The sequence below is a fragment of the Rana temporaria genome, chromosome 5 (genome assembly GCF_905171775.1).
Source record: "Rana temporaria chromosome 5, aRanTem1.1, whole genome shotgun sequence".
In the NCBI taxonomy this organism is placed as follows: Eukaryota; Metazoa; Chordata; class Amphibia; order Anura; family Ranidae; genus Rana; species Rana temporaria.
In genome coordinates, this window is record NC_053493.1 from 44,501,693 (window position 1) to 44,522,466 (window position 20,774).

Consider the following 20,774-nt stretch of genomic DNA (forward strand, 5'->3'; position numbering starts at 1 on the left):
GGATGCGACCGTCGGAAGCCTCTCGGAAACCTGTCAATCAAGAAGGAACGCCCATTCCCGAAGCCCATACCCGGAAGCGACGGAGAGGATGCGTCTCGTAAACGGGTAAGTACTGCACATATTTTAAAATAAATAGCCGATTCCCCTAGTAATAACGAGCAGGAATCTAAGGGGGAAAAGTGCCCTCTAAGGGTGAACCCCCGCTTTAAGTGGTTAATGACTGTGAGTTGAGTTATTTTGAGGGGACAGCAAATTTACACTGTTATACAAGCTGTACACTCACTACTTTACATTGTAGCAAAGTGTCATTTCTTCAGTGTTGTCACATGAAAATATATAATAAAATATTTACAAAAATGTGAGGGGTGTACTCACTTTTTTGAGATACTGTTTGTGTTTATATATATATATATATATATATATATATATATATATATATATATATATTAGGGTTGTCCCAATACCGATACTAGTACTCGGGCAAATGCTCAGATGCTTCACCCGATACCTGGACAGTCAGGGTGATCAGTGCGGTGGGGGAGTTACAAGCACCGCTGCGCTGACTGTCCTCATATCCTCCTCCATTCCCCTCCTGTACCCCTCCAGTGCTGCCATCTCCCTCCGTCCTGCTGCCGTGTCCTCCCTCCGTGCTGCCGCCGCGTTCCCCCATGCTGCCGTTGTGTCAGCCTCCGTCCTGCTGCCGTGTCCTCCCTCCGTGCTGCTGCCGTGTCCCCCCATGCTGCTGTCGTGTCAGCCTCCGTCCTGCTGCCGTGTCCTCCCTCTGTGCTCCCGCCGTGTCCCCCCATACTGCCGTCATGTCCCCCCTCCGTCCTGCTGCCGTGACCCCCCTCCGTTCTCCTCCTCCACCCCCTTGATCTGTCAGGATGGAGAGCGGCGGTAGGAGCCGCTAAATCCGGCTCCTACCTTTTCCGAATGTACAGAGTCAGTGATCACTGACTCTGTCCATTCATATAACTGAAACATTGTAACCTGTGTTTACGATGTTTCAGTTTATGAATGGAGAGAAGCCTCTGTCTTCTCTCCTTTCATTTTCAGCGCAGCTGAGGCTGCTGAGAAAGGGACTGGGGAATCTGTGTCCCTAGTCTCTTTCTCTGTCTCAGAGGCGAGATGTCAGAGGTCTGTTAAGACCCCTGATATCTCACCATGGCCCCCCAACAGGGCTGATAAAAAAAAAAAAGGAATTGCACTAAATAATAAAAAAAATTATTGTAAAAAAAAAAACAAAAAAAAACACACTGACACTGTCCATTCACCGCACCCCCCTTAAAAAAATAAAGCATTGTAAAAAAAAAAATTAAACAAATTGTAAAAAAATAAAAAAAAATTAAAAATAAAAAAATAAATAAAAAAAATGAAAAAATAAAAAAATACTGACACATGTGACACTGTCACATGAGATTTTAAAAAAGTATCGGTAATCGGTATCGGCGAGTACTATCGGTCTTAAAAAAATGGTATCGGGACAACTCTAATATATATATATATATATATATATATATATATATATATATATATTCATAATATTCTCTAGCTCCACCAAAACTTAAATGATTTAGCTGGTTCTTTTTAATATCACTAATCTATTATTACTATAACTATTTGCTGCTGCAATGACACCTCCGCTTGCTCCACAGAGACCATCCTGCCTTGCACATTTGATGTGGATTCCTGTGCCTGGACCTCGGATCAATCAACTGGAAAAATACCCTGGGGACACACGAGCCAAAACGTCGGACCCATCCTAGAGAGAATAGCACAGTATAACAACAGTGACAGTATTAAAGGTAGGTTTTAAAAAAATATTCAGCAATGATAAAATAGCTTTAATGGCATTAATAAAACATTGGCAGAAAATCTCATTTGCATGAGCAATCACAAACACTTGGAACGGATTGTCTTTTCACACATTAAATATGTGTGATTTAGCTGTTCGTACAATTCTTCAATGAAAAATAATGTATTTTAGAATGCAGAATTAATCGGCTAATAGAAGCACGGGTAGAAGGTATAATTATATTTGCATAACACCTGCAACGCTGCAGGTTGCTGGAGGAAAAGTTCATGGGTAGAAGTACATTACAGTTTATTGCAAAGTTCCATAGAATTGCTTTTCTATAATTACTTTTATGCTTATAATTTTGGAGGGAGTTCTTAAAGGGAAAAATATTGTCTGTGTTTATTTAGAACATGTACACAAATTCACCTTATTTGATGTGTGTGTGATGGGGGGAAAAACAGCGCTAAACCAAAACGTAAAAATGAAAATATAGCTGCTAACACTCAAACAGACATGGTCCTAATGAAATGCAAAGAAAAATAGTGTAGCGCTAATTATAAAGATATAAAAGTGGGCGCAATTATGCGCTGGAAAGTGCACAGTGATAAAAACCAAAATATAAATACTGAATGAGAGATAATAAATGACTCAAATCTATGTGCATGTGCAAAAATGCTGAATCGCAAAGGATCCGAAGCATCAAACCATTAAAAAATAATCACAATGGGACAGATTCTGGTAGATTCTGCGGCGGCATATCGTAAGCCATTTACACTACGCCGCCGCAACTTACTGGAGCAAGTGCCGTATTCTTCAAGCACTTGCTCCGTAGTTTGTGGCGGCGTAGTGTAAATGGCCCGGCGTATCCCCGCGTAATTCAAAGGGGACGGCTTGTATTTAAATTAAGCGCGCCCCCGCGTCGATTGAACTGCGCATGCACCGGGCTGAAAAATAGCCCAGTGCGCATGCTCCAGCTCACGACGGAAAACGTCAATGACGCCGACGTGTGCGTCATTGACGTAAAGTCGCATTCAAGAACGACTTAGGAAAACAACGTACCCGACGGGAAAAGACGACGCGGACCCGACGCCATACTTAACATGGCATACGGCGGCCTGGCGTAAGGTTACCCCTCAGATAGCAGGGGTAACCTTACGCATACGGAAACGACGTAAGCGACGACTACGCGACGCAAATTTGTTCGGGAATCGGCGTATCTGGCTCATTTGCATAGTCAAATGAGACCTGAACGTAAACGCCACCTAGCGGCCAGCGGCGAATTACTTTTAAGATCCGACAGTGTAAGTCACTTACACCTGTCGGATCTTGGCCGTATCTATGCAAAAATGATTCTAGGAATCACTCGCATAGATACCCGGGTCAAAAAACAGAGATACAACGGTGTTTCCTGAGATACACCGTCGTAACTCTTCTGAGAATCTGGCCCAATGTATATAAAGGTGAGTGCACTCAAATTTATACATGAATGGAAGTCCACTAAACAGCAACACAACACAAATGGTGTGTTTTTCAAAAGTAGACACCAAAGTCTAAAGAGTAGCAAAGGGAAAGGTCCACTTCCAAGTGCAATGGACGACTCTTGTTCAAATCAGATGACTGGAATTACATGTGAGGACTTCAAAACGATATTCAAATGGAAAAGGTTGAATACTCTTACCAGATGAGGTGGACGCACCTACCATACGGCAGTGAGTCAAACAAGCTCTAAACGCTTAATTCCTAGCGCTCTGGGATGGAATAGCCAAGAGGAGCCGGGTGGTGGGTTCCTGGACTCCGAGCTGTACGACAGGGCAACAGTGATGAGCCAACCAAAAGGTCAATCCAGAAGATAGCCGTGGGGAAGGACGTTCTCATTAGAGGCTCCAATGCAGATTTTTTATAAAAATAGCTCCATATGGTGCAGGTCAACCAATGAGATTTATTTAAAATCATACATCAAAAACACAGATGTAGAATGAATAAAATGTGATCACGAAAATATAGAATAAAAGCAATATGGGAGGCGTGAGATAAGCAAGTCCAACATGTTTCGAAACTACAGGTCATCAACTGGGGCATATCTCAAGAGTTATGCCCCAGTTGATGACCTGTAATGTCGAAACGCGCTGGAGTTGCTCTCACGCCTCCCACATTGCTTTTATTCTATATTTTTGTGATCACATTTTATTTACTCTACATCTCAAGAGATATGCCCCAGTTGATGACCTGTAGTGTCGAAACACGTCAGCCTTGCTTATCTCACGCCTCCCACATTGCTTTCATTTTATATTTTCGTGATCACAGTACCAGTCTCTATGGTACTTTATGAGATGTCATTAAAATTGCACTGACACCCGCTTCAGAACGGCAGTGTGGTTTGAATGCATTGCAAGAAAATGGCACAGAACACAGGTTTTCCACACTGCATTCTATTGTGAACGGGCCCTAAGGGTCCATGCACACAACACTGATGTATGAACTTAGGATCTTCCTGGAAAAAAGTTACTGTATATACTCGAGTATAAGCCGAGATTTTTCAGCACATTTTTTTGTGCTGAAAATGCCCCCCTCGGCTTTTACTCGGCTTTTACTCGAGTCACCTTTTTGCGCCTGATCTCCCGGACTTCGGGGACCCGGTACCTGGCACACATGTAGCCCCACTCCTGGTACTGGCAGATCGTAGGTCCCCTGAACCCGGAACTTGGCACACACGTAGCCCCATTTCTCCTCTACAAGTGTACAAAATTTGTTGTCTGGGGGACCTACAGCTGGGGAGTACCGATTTTTCAAAGCCAGGCACCCCTTCCATAGACTCCCATGCTAAACGTCAGTCTAGTCATGGGCACAGTGAGGCATGGGCACAGTGAGGCATGGGCACAGTGAGGCATGGGCACAGTGAGGCATGGGCACAGCGAGGCATGGACACAGTGAGGCATGCACATGGACACAGTGAGGAAAAGTGAGGCACAGTGAGGCATACAGATGGACACCCTAGACTTATACTTGAGTCAATACGTTTTCCCTTTTTTTGTGGTAAAATTAGGTGCCTCGTCTTATATTCGGGTTGGCTTATACTCAAGTATATACGGTAATATCCCAAAAAAACATGAGCTATTGGGTTCATTTAGTATGCGTGTGTACATTTATATATGCTTATACATGCATAAAAAAACTCCTGTAGCTGTAAGAATGCCAAATATTCAAATTATATAGAGATGTGATTTACGCATGTACTTGTGCATATTTGCATATATTTTCCTATGAAATACTGACCAGAAATGCCGATTTTTTTTTTTTTTTTTTTTTTTTAAACTGATCTAAATGCAACACTAGTTAACTGATATTTATCTACCTCTGTGTACATTGAAAGCAGTGGGATGCATTATGATTGGTAAAGAACCATAGAATGTACCCGCAGGTCCCGAATACATGTTCGCGCTGTGGGGAATGTGGGGGTATACTTCTACACATTTTCTGGCAGTGCCCAAAAACTTGAATAGTTTTTGGACAGATGTAGAAGCTACTAGACTTGTGCACACTGAAATATTTTGTTTCGAAATCTAATTTTCATCCGAAAAATGTATTAATTTAGTAACTCCCGAAATTCGTTTTTATTTATTTTGTTTCGTAAAAAAAATTGCATTCGTCCGAAAATCCGATTTAACTAAGGTCAAATCTGTCATTGAAGGCTTACGGTGTCTGTCGAATGTTCTAAGAAGATTCCACAGAGCTGCCTTCAATGACAGATTCAACGTTTGTATGTTTTTCGATGCTTCGTCGAATCTTTGTCATTCATGTCGAATGGTCTACCCCAACACTGTCTCTATAACATTGAATCTTTTCTCTCTATGTCGAATCTTTCCTCTCTATGTAGAATAATCTTGGACTAATAGAGTTAAGGTTAGGCACATTCGACCACAGATTGGATTGACACAGATTGCAATTGTAAGCATTATGTAGAATCTCCTATCTATATCGAACTGTTGTAGCAACGAAAACTAAAATAAAGCTTTTTTTATGTCAGATTTTTCAGATTCTGCATGTTCGTTTTGTTTGTTAAAACGATAACGAAAATATCCCAAATTCGTACAAAAATGCATTCGGACAAAAACGAATGCACATGTCTAGAATCTACTATTAAAGCGCTGACCGTAGTTAGGAATCGGGCAGCCTGCCTATCAAAAGACACCCCAATGTCAAACAAGAAATTTAGGAATTCGTTACTGAGGTATTTGTTTAGAGGTGCTAGCCTGTATTCCGGCTCTGTGGAAAAGTACATGTTCCCCAACAATTTTGCATTGGAAGAGGAGACTCGCAGATATCCAAGTTATGGAGAGTCTTACCGTGACTTTGAAGGAGCAAGACGACAAATACTGGAAGATCTGGACTCCCTATTTCTTCTATAGGGACCAGACACCAGGGCCATATTAATGCATTGGCACCCCTAGGCACTGCCCAGGGGCCCCAGGTGCATGGGGGCCCCATGATTATCTTGCATTACATCATACTTGCCAACTGTCCAGGATTTGGTGGGACAGTCATGCTTTTTACTAAGCTTGCCCAGGATGGCCGTGTCCTGGGCAGCATCCCGGAACCAGTACGGTGCCCTCCTGGCCTACCCCTGTACTGCGCCTTTCTGCCTCCCCCCTATACTGTGCCCTTTGTGTTGATTAGTCTTTAATTTATGGCATGCATTTTTATTATTTAAAATAGATTTTATTAAAAGTACTATATTTTTAATTCTATCAACTATTCATACTTTAATTCTTCAGTGTAGGTGTGCAAATTGGGGCAGACTATTAGGGGCCCCAGTGTATTACTTAGCCCAGGGGCCCATGATGTTATTAAGATGGCCCTGCCAGACACTGCTGGTCTCAGTCAGTGGAGCATCCTGTGGAGTGAACATAGTTACATAGTTAGTCAGGTTGAAAAAAGACACAAGTCCATCCAGTTCAACCACAAAAAAAAAAATAAACAAACAAAATAAAAAACACAGTACAATCCCATACACCCAACTCCATACCCACAGTTGATCCAGAGGAAGGCAAAAAACCCCAGCAGAAAATGATCCAATTTGCTACAGAAGGAAAAAAATTCCTTCCTGATCCCCCGAGAGGCAATCGGATTTACCCTGGATCAACTTTACCTACAAATCTTAGTACTCAGTTATATTCTGTACATTTAGGAAAGAATCCAGGCCTTTCTTAAAGCAATCTACTGAGCTGGCCACAACCACGTCCGGAGGGAGTCTGTTCCACATGAACGGGTCAATGAAGTTTCCCCCACCCCCGCTGTCAGGAAAGGTTCCATTCGCTGGTGATATTTATTATTATTAGTTGGCTCACAGTACTGTGGTTCACCAGCAGGTGTCTCCAGGCAGTTTGGAACTATCAGGAGAACTTCTCCCTACTGGTGTTATATCATCCTTGGGACGCAGTACTTGTCTCCCTCAGCGGATGGATCCTGGCAGTGTGGCAGTGTGTAGCGTACCGCTCTTGCTGCGCTCAGGTGTGACTTGAAGCCAATCACTGACATCCCTATTTATACCCGGCGAGTGCAAGCACACCTCGCCTTGGTATCTATCTCCCTGACCTTGAGCCTGCTATCCTGACTTTGAGCCTGCATCTTACCTGACCTGATCCAACTTGATCCCTATCCTGAACCCATCCTGGACTTGCCCTAGCTGCTTCCCCATTTCCACAGATACCTGTCCTCCTGTTACCTGATTACTTTGGATCCCTACTCTGAAGCTTTTCCATCTGTCCCCTCCCTGTTCCTGTTGGTTTTCCATCCTTACTCACCCGCTGATATCCCCTTGTGTATGACCTCGGCCTGGCTTTTTTCTACGATTCTGGTATCTCCCATTATTGTACATATTGGGCCAGATTCTCAAAGGCGTTACGACGGCGCAACACCATTAGCGCCGTCGTAACACCTCATCTGGCCCCGGGTATCTATGCGACTGATTCTCAGAATCAGTTGCGCATAGGTACCCATTAGATCTGACAAGCGTAAGGCTGTTACGCTGTCAGATCTTAAAAGTATTTTTTTTCCCCGCCGCTAGGTGTCGCATCGTCGCTTTTCCCCGTCGTCTATGCAAATGAGGTAAGTACGGCGATTCCCGAACATACGCGAGGTCGACGCAGCGAATTAACGTCGTTTGCGTAGCGTACCCGACGCGTAAGGTTGCCCCTGCTAATTAGCAGGCGCAACCAATGTTAACTATGGCCGTCGTTCCCGCGTCGAATTGAATAAAAATTACGTCGTTTGCGTAAGACGTCCGTGAATGGCGCTGGACGCCATTTACGTAGACATCTAGGCAAATGACGTCGGGGCGACGTCATTTAGCGCAATGCACGTCGGGTAATTTACCCGACGGAGCATGCGCAGTACGCTCGGCGCGGGAGCGCGCCTAATTTAAATGGTGCCCGCCCCATTTGAATTGGGCGGGCTTGCGCCGAGCAATCTAACGCTACACCGCCGCAAGTTTACAGGTAAGTGTTCTGAGAATCAGGATTTAAACCTGTAGACCTGCGGCGGTGTAACGTAGAGCTCATACATTACGCTGCCCAGGAGCAGCGCTAATGTATGAGAATCTGGCCCATTGTCTATAGTTATTTTTGGGTCACTGTTTATTGGTTGTGTGTTGTTCACTTATCTTAATAAATTATTATATTTTCACCTACATGCGTTTTTGGTCTCCTCTGTGCAGTCACACAGTCTGGTCTACTAGCTTACTTTGCCATCCTAAACAGTTAAAACAAAATGGTTCAGGGAATTCACCAAGACCTGCGATTAAGCATCTGGAATTACAGAATGGGGCTTAGAGCTGAGAATGTTAGTATTTCAGTGCTTAACAGTTGATGTGAATATTGAATACTGACTATGATGGGATGTTTCTTGTACTGTACTATCTATGTGGCTGTTTATTCTTTTTGATGGTGCGATTCCTTGACCTTGAAATAAAGAATATTATTTTATTTTTTTTAATTGGTAAAGGAAAAAATGGGCAAAAGCCTAAAAATTTAGCATTTTCAACACCCATGTGCAAGAGACCTTAATCACTTATGGAAAGCAAAGCGTCAATGTTCATTGACAGGTAGCCCTCATTGTTTGAACTTTTTCATTGGCGACCGCTCACCTCCATGGAATTTGTATATTGTATGGCCAAAAGTATGTGGTCACCCTTCAAAATGATTGAGTTCAGGTTTTTTCAGTGAAGGGAACTGTTAATACATACCAAGATATTTTAGACAATTGTGTGCTTTGGGATTTTGGGGGAGGCACTTTTTCTGTTTCAAAGTGATTCTGTGTAAAAAGCCAGGTCCAAATAGACATGGTTGGATGAGTGTGGTATAGAGAAACTCAAGTGGCCTGCACAGAGTCCTGACCACAATTTGTGGTGGACTGCGATTTTTTTTTGCTGCAAACATAAGTTCTGGCAGATGGCCGATATGTGTGTAGCGGTGTGTTACTGCGAGTTACTAACATCCACGCATATTCACCCTGCTGCGAGACATCCTTACATCACACTTGTATACAATGAAAAGTCTTTTGCTTGTTTTTATTTTTTATTTGGGGAATTGAACTTGGTTGGGGAAGGAGTATGGGATGCCCATAGAAAAAAAATTGTATTTGCAATGTTAGAGTGGATCCAGCTTTACATTGACATATGGCTTACTCATTATCTTTGTATTATCATGAATAGAACAAAAATGGCGGACTCTAATCTTGACAGACTTTTCACCTCAAAACTTCTCCTGCCTCTGCACTCCCCCTGCAGCCCTTTACCTCCAGGACACTTCTCCTCCTGCTCAACACTTCCCTGTCACAGCATTAGACATCATGTCCCACCATCTTGAGCTGACTAGGCCTCACTCTGAATAAGTCCCAGGAATAGTTTCACTTGATGATTCTTAATAGGCCAGGGGCCTGCAGTACCCCTTCTTGATGGCCCTAAACATTTAGTTGTAAAAGATATCTGATTGTGGACTACTGCTCCCAGCAATCCTGACTTTTGGCACAAAACCCCACAGTCTCTCCTCTGGCTCTGCACCCAGCTCCCTTGGCATTCCTCTTCCAAATCTCCACTCTGCTTCACTCACGACTCCTGCCCTGAGTCCTTCCTGAAGGATTTACCTGGACCATGCGGACCAACTGCTCAACTGCTCCTCCAGCTCCTGTTCCAGGACACCTCTTCATGACCGTGTAAGAAGAGGCTCCCTCCAAGCTCCTCCGCCAGATCCACACCCTCCCCAGATGGGGGTGTTTGTCCAGCACGCAGTCTAGCACTCCATCCTTCAGTTCACCCAGCCGACAACTCCCCCCAGCAGGTTGACTGTGAGTATATGTACTGCAAATCATAGTTGGGGATTGGTCGGGGCTCCTTTACATGTACTCCATACCACTCCAACTCTCAGCCCTGCCCCTCTTCCAGAGCATTCTCACTGAAATCAGGGGAGGCACCCAAAAGTTGAAGTACATGTCAGTCACACCCACTGCTACACTAACCACTCCCTGCCCCCAGATCAAAAACAAACAGGCCTAGCTCGCAGCATAAGCCTGTTTAAATTTACCTGCACTTGCCACTGACAACCTATAAACACAACACCTCTAGCACCTACCTATGGTAGAGGGTGCTACATGTTCTTCTTCCAGTACACTGGTACAGAACTGCTTACAAGTTAACCTCTAGCAATGGCAGACTTATAGTGCAAAAACATGTCCCCCCCCCCCTCTTCCCCCTATTGTGATAATGATTTGAATATTATGAAGAATGCATCTTGCTTCTCACCTGCCCTAGAAATAAGAGCGTGAGTTACAGTTAGAAGGGGTCCTAGCACTCATCCACCAAACCACATATCGCTTAAATGGGCCACTAAATCCCAAAGGGTCTTATTATACAGTTGCATATTCTTCACAATTGGTGTGTCTGCCCTTATGTGTACAATGAAGACTATCAGTGAGCTGCATTTCAGGTGCGTTCGTCCTTCAACAATGAACTTAGTCCCTAAAGCCCTTCCATCAGATAAGACAGCCAGGGTTACTGCTTTCATCTACTAAAGATGATTGCCATTAGCATAGAGTGCAATTTTCCCATTACCGCTGGGTCTGCTAGTGAAAGAGAGGTCCAATGTCTTCATAAATGTCAGAATTCAGACGGAGGAAGGAGCAGAGAATGATATTTGACATTTCTAGAGATGGGATCATTTGCATTAAGCAGAACACAAAGGCTAGGCTATGGAGAATAGGAGAGTTTGTTTTCTCAGGCATTTGCCGTGTTACTGTAATACAAAGAGCAAACACCGCTTATCCGGAATCAATCCATCATGATATGACGTTTCCATAGGAGCTGCACATTTAAATAAAAATGGATACTGCCATTTATTTTTAGCAGTTTACATTTCTTTGTACTGATTTCAGGTGATGCTGCATCTTTGCAAATCAGGCCTTAGAGAAAGAACAATAGTTTTCATACAGTTTTATATATTCAAAGTAAAACTCCAGGCAAATAGCTAAATACGTGGTTGAAATACAGTGGCATCTCTAGCTTTCATATTTAGGGGGGGGGGGGCACATGGGGGGTCAGGAACAAAAGTAGGGGGGGCCTACTATAAAATGCAATTTTATATATATATATATATATATATATATATATATATATATATATATATATATATATATATATATATATCCTGGGGCCTTTCATTACGATCCCGCAACAAGACCCTTTCATGGATGGGAGAAATCAATCTGTTTTTTCACTGTCACTGAGATAAGAGGAGCAACATGCGGGACACCAGCTACATATAGAAACAAAAAATGTGTTTTAATTGGGGTGGAGGGGGGGGCACAGCATAATTGTTGTAGAAATCTGTGCAAAAACAGGCAAAAGAGCATTTTATTAGGTCAGGTACTAATGCTGGACAAGAAGACCAGGCTTGATTTCCCATTCATCTTAACGGTGTTCAGTTGGGTTGAGGTCGGGACTCTGTAGGGGACACTTTAGTTTCTCCACACCAAACTCATCAAACTCGTCCAGTGTGCAGCAACCGATGGGATGCTGCACACTAGGGGTGCGCATCTTCACTGGTCTCACGATTTGATTACCATTGTCTGGTAAGCGATTCCGTTCGATTCCGCGATGCTTCACGAATACTGACTAGCTCCAACTTCACATTTCTCACTTCCTCCTCAGTAGGCTTGCCCCCATCATCTGAGCCGTTCTGGCTGGGGGTTAGTCGGCCAGAACAGCTTACCGAGGAGGAACAGGAAGTGAGAAATTCAGAAAAAAATAAAACATTTAGAAGGTAAATCGAAGGAAAAGTTTAGTGAACCAACAATGCACTAGCTTAAAGGAACCTATTTAGAAAATAAAAAATGAACCTTTTCAACCCCTTTAACACAGGTTTCTGAATGACCAGTGTGCATTGGGCCTAAAATGCAGCCAATACAAGGGGAGTATAACATAAAGTAATTAGTGCAAACATGACTGGCCTAGGAGCTGGTGGTGGCTAAGGGAAGAGGTCACCCTCTTGGCAGTGAGAGAAGGATTCTTCAATGAAACACGAGCCCTCATGTCCCATGGGCAACAGTTGTACAGGTGGACCTGCTGAGCCCTAACCTGGTCCCGAAGTGACCTGTATTGCCATGGGGCACTAGCTGGAGGTTTGGCCAAATGTTGTTGCTATTGGGCACCTACATTCCTGTTTAATAAACTAGGATGACTCCGTTATTTGGGCTGTTACCTGTAATTTTGCAGAAGTTACTTAAAATTCCTCGCACAATATAGCCAATTGTTGAGGAGGAGGGCAGAACAGAGAAGGAGCAACGGAAACAAACTGTGGAGGTTTCTTTTGGATAGATTCATAAGTCATGAAAAGCAAAGAGTTGGAATAGCCTGGAGCTTATATACTGGAGTGACATATGATTCAGAGCCAGCTTCAGGTCTAAAGATAGAACCTTATCACTTCTGTAACAACTGCTATATCGCCTGAATGCAGGAAGGCTCACATTGCCCGAGTTGGTTCTGAACACTGTAACTTTGTAACCTCACAAAATCTGTTTATTTCAATAAGAACTCCCTTGGTATAGAAAAGCAGGATGCTGATTATGAAATGCCAAGCTCCTGAAGCAATGCCAAGCTCCTGAAGCGCAAACGGAGATGCGCCTAAAACCAGGCAACACTCCGCCGACGTATCTTGCTTACGCCGGCATAGAGTGGGCGTACATTTAGGCTGGGAGCATGGTCCCGCTCCCATTGATTAGCCATTCAAACATGCAAATGAGGGAAATACGACGATTCACGAACCTGCGTGTGCCCGACGCAGGCTACGAGAGGTGCGCGTAAGTTGTACGTCCGGCGTAAAGTTAAGCCCCATAAAGGAGGTGCAACCCAGCAGCAGACATGCAAAGGTCTGCACCAGGGAACACAAGCCGGCGTATTTTACGTTGGACGTGTGTCTGGCTGGGCGTAGGTTACGTTCATGGTGTACGCAGTGATCCGGCGTATCTTAGGCAGTTGTTCTGACGTGGTAGTGAGCATGCGCAGGGGGATGCGTCCACGTCACGGCGCATGCGCAGTTCATTAAACGTACTTGTCCGGCGCTCGGCCCATCATTTGCATGGGGTCACACCTCATTTGCATGGGTTTGCATGGGTCAAGCCCACTTCCACCTACTCTGGTCTGCGCCTTCGAAACCTACGCCACGCTGACGCAGCGTTGGGAGCACTGACTTCCTGAATTCCATGCTTGCCTCTCTGCACTGCGTTGGCACGGCGTATGGCGTTTGCGTTACGGTGGCGTAATGTGCGCCCAACTCTCTGTGAATCTGGACCATAAACTACAATGGATTCTACTGCTGAGTCTTATTAGTGAGTTGACACTGCCCGTGGGCTTTGTTGAGTCAGCAAGATGCCATACTGTCAAGACTAGGTCTCAGGAGGTATTTATTTTCATAAAACAACAAAGGAGACAGAACATACATACTTACCTACGAAAGGTTGATATCTTTATGAACTGTGTATACACAGTGCCTTGAAAAAGTATTCATACAACTTTAAATTTTCTACATTTTGTTATTTTACAACCAAAAGTTGAAAGTCTTTTTGGGGGTTTTTACCAGCTTTGCACATCTAGAGTGACATTTTTGCTCATTCTTCCTTGCAATATAGCTCAAACTCTGTCAGATTTGATGGAGAGTGTCTGTGAACAGCAATTTTCAAGTCTTGCTACAGATTCTCAATTGGATTTAGGTCCAGACTTTGACTGGGCCATTCTAACATATGAATATATTTTGCTGGAAACCATAATATTGTAGCTCTGGCTGTATGTTTAGGGTCGTTGTCCTGCTGGAAGGTGAACCTCTGATCCAGTCTCAAGTCTTTTGCAGACTCTAACAGGTTTTCTTCTAAGATTGCCCTCTATTTGGCTTCATCCATCTTCCCATCAACTCTGACCAGCTTCCCTGTCCCTGCTGAAGAAAAGCATTCATACAACATAATGCTGCCACCACCATGTTTCACAGTGGGGATGGTGTGTTCAAGGTGATGTGCAGTGTTAGTTTTCTGCCACACATAGCGTTTTACTTTTAGGCCAAAAAGTTTAAATTTGGTCTCACCTGACCAGAGCACCTTCTACATGTTTGCTGTGTCCCCCACATGGCTTCTCGCAAACTACAAACAGGACTTCTTATGGCTTTCTTTCAACAATGGCTTTCTTCTTGACGTTCTTCCACAAAGGCCAGATTTGTAGAGTGCACGACTAATAGTTGTCCTGTGGACAGATTCTCCCACCTGATCTGTGAATCTCTGCAGCTCCTCCAGAGTTACCATGGGGCTCTTGGCTGCTTCTCTGATTAATGTTCTTCTTGCCCAGCCTGTCAGTTTAGGTGTCTTGGTGAGTTTGCAGTTGTGCCATACTCTTTCCATTTCTGGATAATGGATTTAACAATGCTCAGTGAGATGTTCGAAGCTTGGAATATTTATTTATAACCTAACCCTGCTTTAAACTTCTCCGCAATTTTTTCCCTGACTTAACTGGTGTGTTCCTTGGTCTTCATGATGCTGTTTGTTCACTAAGTTTCTCTAAAAAACCTCTGAGGGCTTCACAGAACAGCTGCATTTACACTGAGATTAAATTACACACTGGTGAACTCTATTTACCAATTAGGTGACTTCTGAAGTCAATTTGTTCTCCTAGATTTTAGTTAGGGGTATTAGAGTAAAGGGGGCTGAATACAAATGCACGGCACACTTTTCAGATATTTATTGGTAAAAAAATTGAAAACCATTTATCATTTTCCTTCCACTTCACAATTATTACACTGTATGTATTGTCATGGGGTCAGAGTAAAGGTTGTCACCAGTTCCGTTAAAGAATACCAAAATTATGTTCTCTTTTCTAATAATAACTTTGGCAACAAATCAGATTTTTACTGGCCAGAGAGTAAAATATATTCTTATGCTGGGTACAGACGATTGGAAATTCCAACATCAAAACCGTGGATTTTTTCAGACGGATGTTGGCTCAAACTTCTTTTGCATACACACGGTCACACAAATGTTGTCGGAAATTCCGAATGCCAAGAACATGGTGACGTACAAGACGTACGACGGCACTATTAAAGGGAAGTCCAATACCATTTGTGTTAGTAGAAGTTTGGTGAGAGACAATTTGCGCTTTTCAGCCTCGTGCTTTTCAGTCCGTTACAGCATGACGAATGTGCTATCTACATCACGAATGCTAGTTTTACCAGACCGAGCGCTTCCGTCTCGTACTTAATTCAGAGCATGCGTGGAAATTTGTGTGTCGGAATTGTCCACACGCAATCGGACTTTCCGACAAGAACTTTTGTTGTCGGAAAAATTGAGAACCAGCTCTCAAAGATTTGTTGTCGGAAATTCCAACAGCAAATGTCCGATGGAGCCTACACACGGTCAGATTTTCAAGCTCACATCGAACATTTGTGTTTTCCTCCAATTTGTGTTTTTTTTTTTTTTTTTTTTTATGCCATGTCTTTACATTGCTTAGGGTTGAAGACTAACTAGACCTGATGCAATGTCCATGTTCAGACTCCATGTTCATATTGAAAGCCCAATTGTTTCTCTTTAAATTGAAAGCGGTGGGAGATTTATCGGATACCGGATATCCTGCTGCATAGACCCCTAGGCTGGGTAGAAAGCCACACGCCAACAGAAGATCTCTGGTTGGGATCTTCCCTTTCGGTAAGAGGCAGTTTGTTTGGAAGGTGGAGGATTTCCTTTCTATCTTTTCACTGTTCTATGGTTCCCTTTGGTTTGATGTCACCATTTTATTTGAAGGAGAGCAGTGTATTTTCAGCCACCAAACTACCATCTGATGCGTCCTTTTTTTGAAAAAAAGACATTGATTTTCTCAGTTTTTCAATTTTTTCACTGGGACTCATTGAAATGTATTATGAATAGGGCAACCCATTCGTTTCAAGTAATTTCGATCTCACAATAGCACAATGTTATAATTATGTATGCTAGTTGATCCTATGTTTGAACTATCACGTTATTTGCGTGGCTAATTTTACTTTACATTGAAGCCTAACTAGATCTGATGCAATGTCCATGTTCAGACTCCATGTTCATATTGACTGCCCAATTGTTTCTCTTTAAATTGAAAGTTTCAAATAAGTTAAAAATAAGAATTTACCAACAGAGAACTTGCAATGAAGTTCCAGAGCATGAAATAAAACTTCAGTTAATGCGGCATTCAGAGCATTATCATATATAGCAAGTATTGCATCTGCTCGCACCCAGGCAGACAGAATATAATTAAAGTCATCATTTACATCCCAAATACTGCGAGAACATCATCCGATCATTGTTTGTGTTTATGGTTTTTCTATAACTAGTGAAACCTCAACATGAGTATTTCATCCCGAAAGGTAATTATACAGTACATGTCATGGTATACTGGTAATTAAATCACATATCCCGGAGAATGATTTTTATTAACCGTGAAATTATATGTTTGGAGGTTTAGAAGAGGAAGCAATTGATAGAACTGCATACTGGCTTCCTTTCTGGGTTTGTATGTTTCCCTCTTTTGTTTTTAAATCACAAATTATTTGTAGGAGAAACAGAATCTGTTAAAGGGAAACTGGTTCTTTTAAAGTGGTATTAACCACTAGCCGACCGCCCACCGCCGTTCTACGTCGGCAAGTTGGCTCGGCTGGGCGAGAGCACGTAGTATAATGTCCTCTCTCCCAGCCGCCACTAGGGGCGCGCGCGCGCCCCCCGCTCGCCCCCGACTCCCGTGCGTGTGCCCGGCGGGCGCGATCTCCGCCGGGCACACGCGATCGCTCGGTACAGAGCGGGGACCGGGAGCTGTGTGTGTAAACACACAGCTCCCGGTCCTGTCAGCAGGGGAAATGCTGATCTTCGGTTCATACAATGTATGAACCGAGGATCAGTGTTTCCCCTAGTGAGGCCACTCCCCCACAGTAAGAACACACCCAGGCATACTTATCCCCTTCCCCGCCCCCTAGTGTTAACCCCTTCACTGCCAGTGGCATTTTTATAGTAATCCAATGCATTTTTATAGCACTGATCGCTATAAAAATGCCAATGGTCCCAAAAATGTGTCAAAAGTGTCCGAAGTGTCCGCCATAATGTTGCAGTACCGAAAAAAAAATCGCTGATCGCCGCCATTACTAGTAAAAAATATATAATAAAAATGACATAAAAATACCCCCTATTTTGTAAACGCTATAACTTTTGCGCAAACCAATCAATAAACGCTTATTGCGATTTTTTTTTACGAAAAATATGTAGAAGAAAACGTATTGGCCTAAACTGAGGAAAAAAAATGTTTTTTTATATATTTTTGGGGGATATTATAGCAAAATGTAAAAAATATTCATTTTTTTCAAAATTGTCTCTCTATTTTTGTTTATAGCGCAAAAACTAAAAACCGCAGAGGTGATCAAATACCACCAAAAGAAAGCTCTATTTGTGGGAAAAAAAGGACGCCAATTTTGTTTGGGAGCCACGTCGCACGACCGCGCAATTGTCTGTTAAAGCGACGCAGTCCCGAATCGCAAAAAGTACTCTGGTCTTTGGGCAGCAATATGGTCCGGGGGTTAAGTAGTTAAACCCAAACTATAAAAATAAAAATAAAAAAAATAAATAAAAACCCAAGCTATAAATGTAATATGAATAATATATAAATGGATACTGGCGCCAATAGGGGGAAAAAAAAAAGGAGAGAGGGGTTGCTGCACCTGAAATTAGTAAACACTAATGAGGAATAAATGATGTAATAAAGGGCGCTCCCAAAACAATCACTATAAGTGCAAAAAATGATCTATGCAAATAATATATATGCGTTTGTGACTGTGTATAGACGTGTATTAGTGAATTGCTTCACTTCAAACATGTGCATAAATGTTACAGAAAAAATTCACAGACTGATATGTTTTTGATTGCTCAAACAAATATGTCATGAAAAGTTCAAAACAGCTCCAGAAATCTTTTTAGATGATTCCGCTCCGACGCTATGTGAAAAAATAAAATCCGTGCTCCAAATAAGATTTTTGACTTTTCACCCAAAGTGACAACAAAGTGCGCTCGCCAGCTGGCTCTGGTCAGCAAGTGACCATAAGACATGGAGTAACGCCTCAATTCCTGGAAACCATTCAACGATTTCCTTCCAATCGATCGTTCACATGTGTAGTGAACTTGGTCGTATGAACCTGGGACCAACCAGATCAAATCCTTATGCCTCGTACACACGACCAGTTTTTCCGACGAGAAAACTGCCATTTTTTAGATTGGTCGGGAAAACCGGTCGTGTATATGCTCCATAGCAGTTTTCTTGACGAGAAAACTGCCCGCAAAAAAATTATAACCTGCTCTATTTTTTCCTGTCGTGTTTCCCGTCAGTCTTTTTCTCGTTGCGAAAACTGCTCATGTGTATGCTTTTCCGAGGGGAAAAAAACGTGCATGCTCAGAATCAAGTATGAGACGGGAGCGCTCGTTCTGGTAAAACTAGCATTTGTAATGGAGATAGCACATTCGCCACGCTGTAGCGGACTTAAAAGCACAAGGCTGAAAAGCGCGAATCGTCTCTCACCGAACTTTTACTAACACAAGGATCAGCAAAGGCAGCCCAAAGGGTGGCGCCATTTGAATGGAGCGTCCCCTTTATAGTGCCGTCTTACGTCGTACGTCGTACGTTGGACGTCACCGCGCTTTGGTCAAGCGTTTTTTTTGACTGAACGTGTGTATGCAAGGCAGGCTTGAGAGGATTCATGTCTGGAAAAACATTGGGTTTTGGCATGTCAGGAAAACCGGTAGTGTGTACAGGGCATTAGTGTCTATCGTCCTCTTCAATCTCCCACATCTGCAAATCAAGCTCCGCCCAAAAAAAGACAGGGAAGGCAGATGTAGTGTAGTAATGCTTGTTTATTGTTAAAAATTGTCACTTACAATCTTTCCAGCAGGGGAGTGCATCAGTATATCGGGAACACCTAGTGCGGTGGAAGTCCGTTCAGACATGCATTTCGCGTTCCAGCACGTGTCATTTCACTTAGTGTCCAATTTATCTGCCGCAATAGCTCCTCCCTCTTGCTGGGTGCCCTCATAGCATGCTGCTTGCTGTGGAGGCACACAAGCAAGCGTGCTCCATTCACACATGGAGCTGCGGCTTGGCACCGCCCCCTCGAATACTGATTGGCTTCTGGCAGCAGCAGGAGTCAATCAGGATTGAGAGTCCCTGGAAAGGATCAAGAGTGGGTTCAGCTAAGTATTAGTGGTGGTGGGGGGGCTTCTGCACACATGGCGGGCGCGTACATGGCGGTTTGTGTGTGCGCGCACCCATTCATGAGCGGGGGAGCCAGCCAGTCGCTCCAGAGACAGGCAGAAAGGGGATCTGTCAGTGTAAACAAAAAATCCCTTTTCTGTCAGGGGAGGAGAGAGAGATCATCTGTTTCTAGTAATTAGGAACAATGATCTCTCTCCTCCTCCAGTCAGCCCAGCCCTCCTAACAGTTAGCAACACCTCCCAGGGAACATACTTAACCCTTTAATCGCCCCCTAGTGTTAACCCCCTTCCTGCCAGTACCATTTTGCGCAAATCAATCAATATACGCTTATTGCGATTTTGTTTTACCAAAAATTAGTAGGTGAATACATATTGGCCTAAACTGATGATTCATTTTTTTTTTTTAATATGGGATATTTATTATGACGAAAAGTAAAAAATATATATATATATTTTTAAATTGGCGCTTTTTTTGTTTATAGCGCAACTAATAAAAACCGTAGAGGTGATCAAATACCACCAAAAGAAAGTTCTATTTGTGAGAAAAAAGGACATCAATTTTGTTTGGGTACAGCGATGCAATTGTCAGTTAAAGCGGATCTCCACCCTCATTTAAACTATAGCTCCATATTTCTACCGCTGCAAAGTAATCATGAATCGGCTATTTTGATTTTAATTAGCAAATGTGTACCTTATTTATGAGCCATGCTTCCGGTCTGCCCCCCCTCGGGTTTCCGACGGGTTTTCTGCCGTTTCCTGCGCTGCGCTGTGCCTGCTGGGAGCCAGTGTCAGAGCTCTCTAATTGTAATATTCTGCTCTGTTATCCAACATCGCGCGACTTCAGTTCTGTTGCGATGACAACAGAGACGCTCACGCCGCCGGGCACCTTCGCCAGTGCGCATCCACGAGATCGAGCGGTGGATGCTGGGACAGCATCCACCGCAAATAGGAAGTAGCTCCTTGTGGGAATCGAGCGCCCAAAGCCAAGATGGCCACGGGACGCAAACAAGAATAAAAGTATTTATTATGGACGGAATAACAGCGGAGGGGCGGCCAGACACCGGAAACGTGAGTTTAGCACAGCAGTGCTAATACATATTTGAATAGCCCATAAAAAAAAAACGATTAAGCCGTGGGAGATCCGCTTTAAAACAACGCAATGCGGTATTGCAAAAAAGGCCTG

At 43.3% G+C, this 20,774-nt stretch overlaps 1 protein-coding gene across 1 annotated transcript in view; it reads left to right on the forward strand.

Moving 5' to 3' along the window:
* The window catches only part of MALRD1 (MAM and LDL receptor class A domain containing 1), a 529,217-nt gene that overhangs the window by 61,073 nt on the left and 447,370 nt on the right, over nucleotides 1-20,774 (forward strand). The window contains exon 6 of the mRNA XM_040352491.1: nucleotides 1,656-1,805. Within this exon, the coding sequence (XP_040208425.1) occupies nucleotides 1,656-1,805 (150 nt within the window). The remainder of the gene's footprint in view (nucleotides 1-1,655; nucleotides 1,806-20,774) is intronic.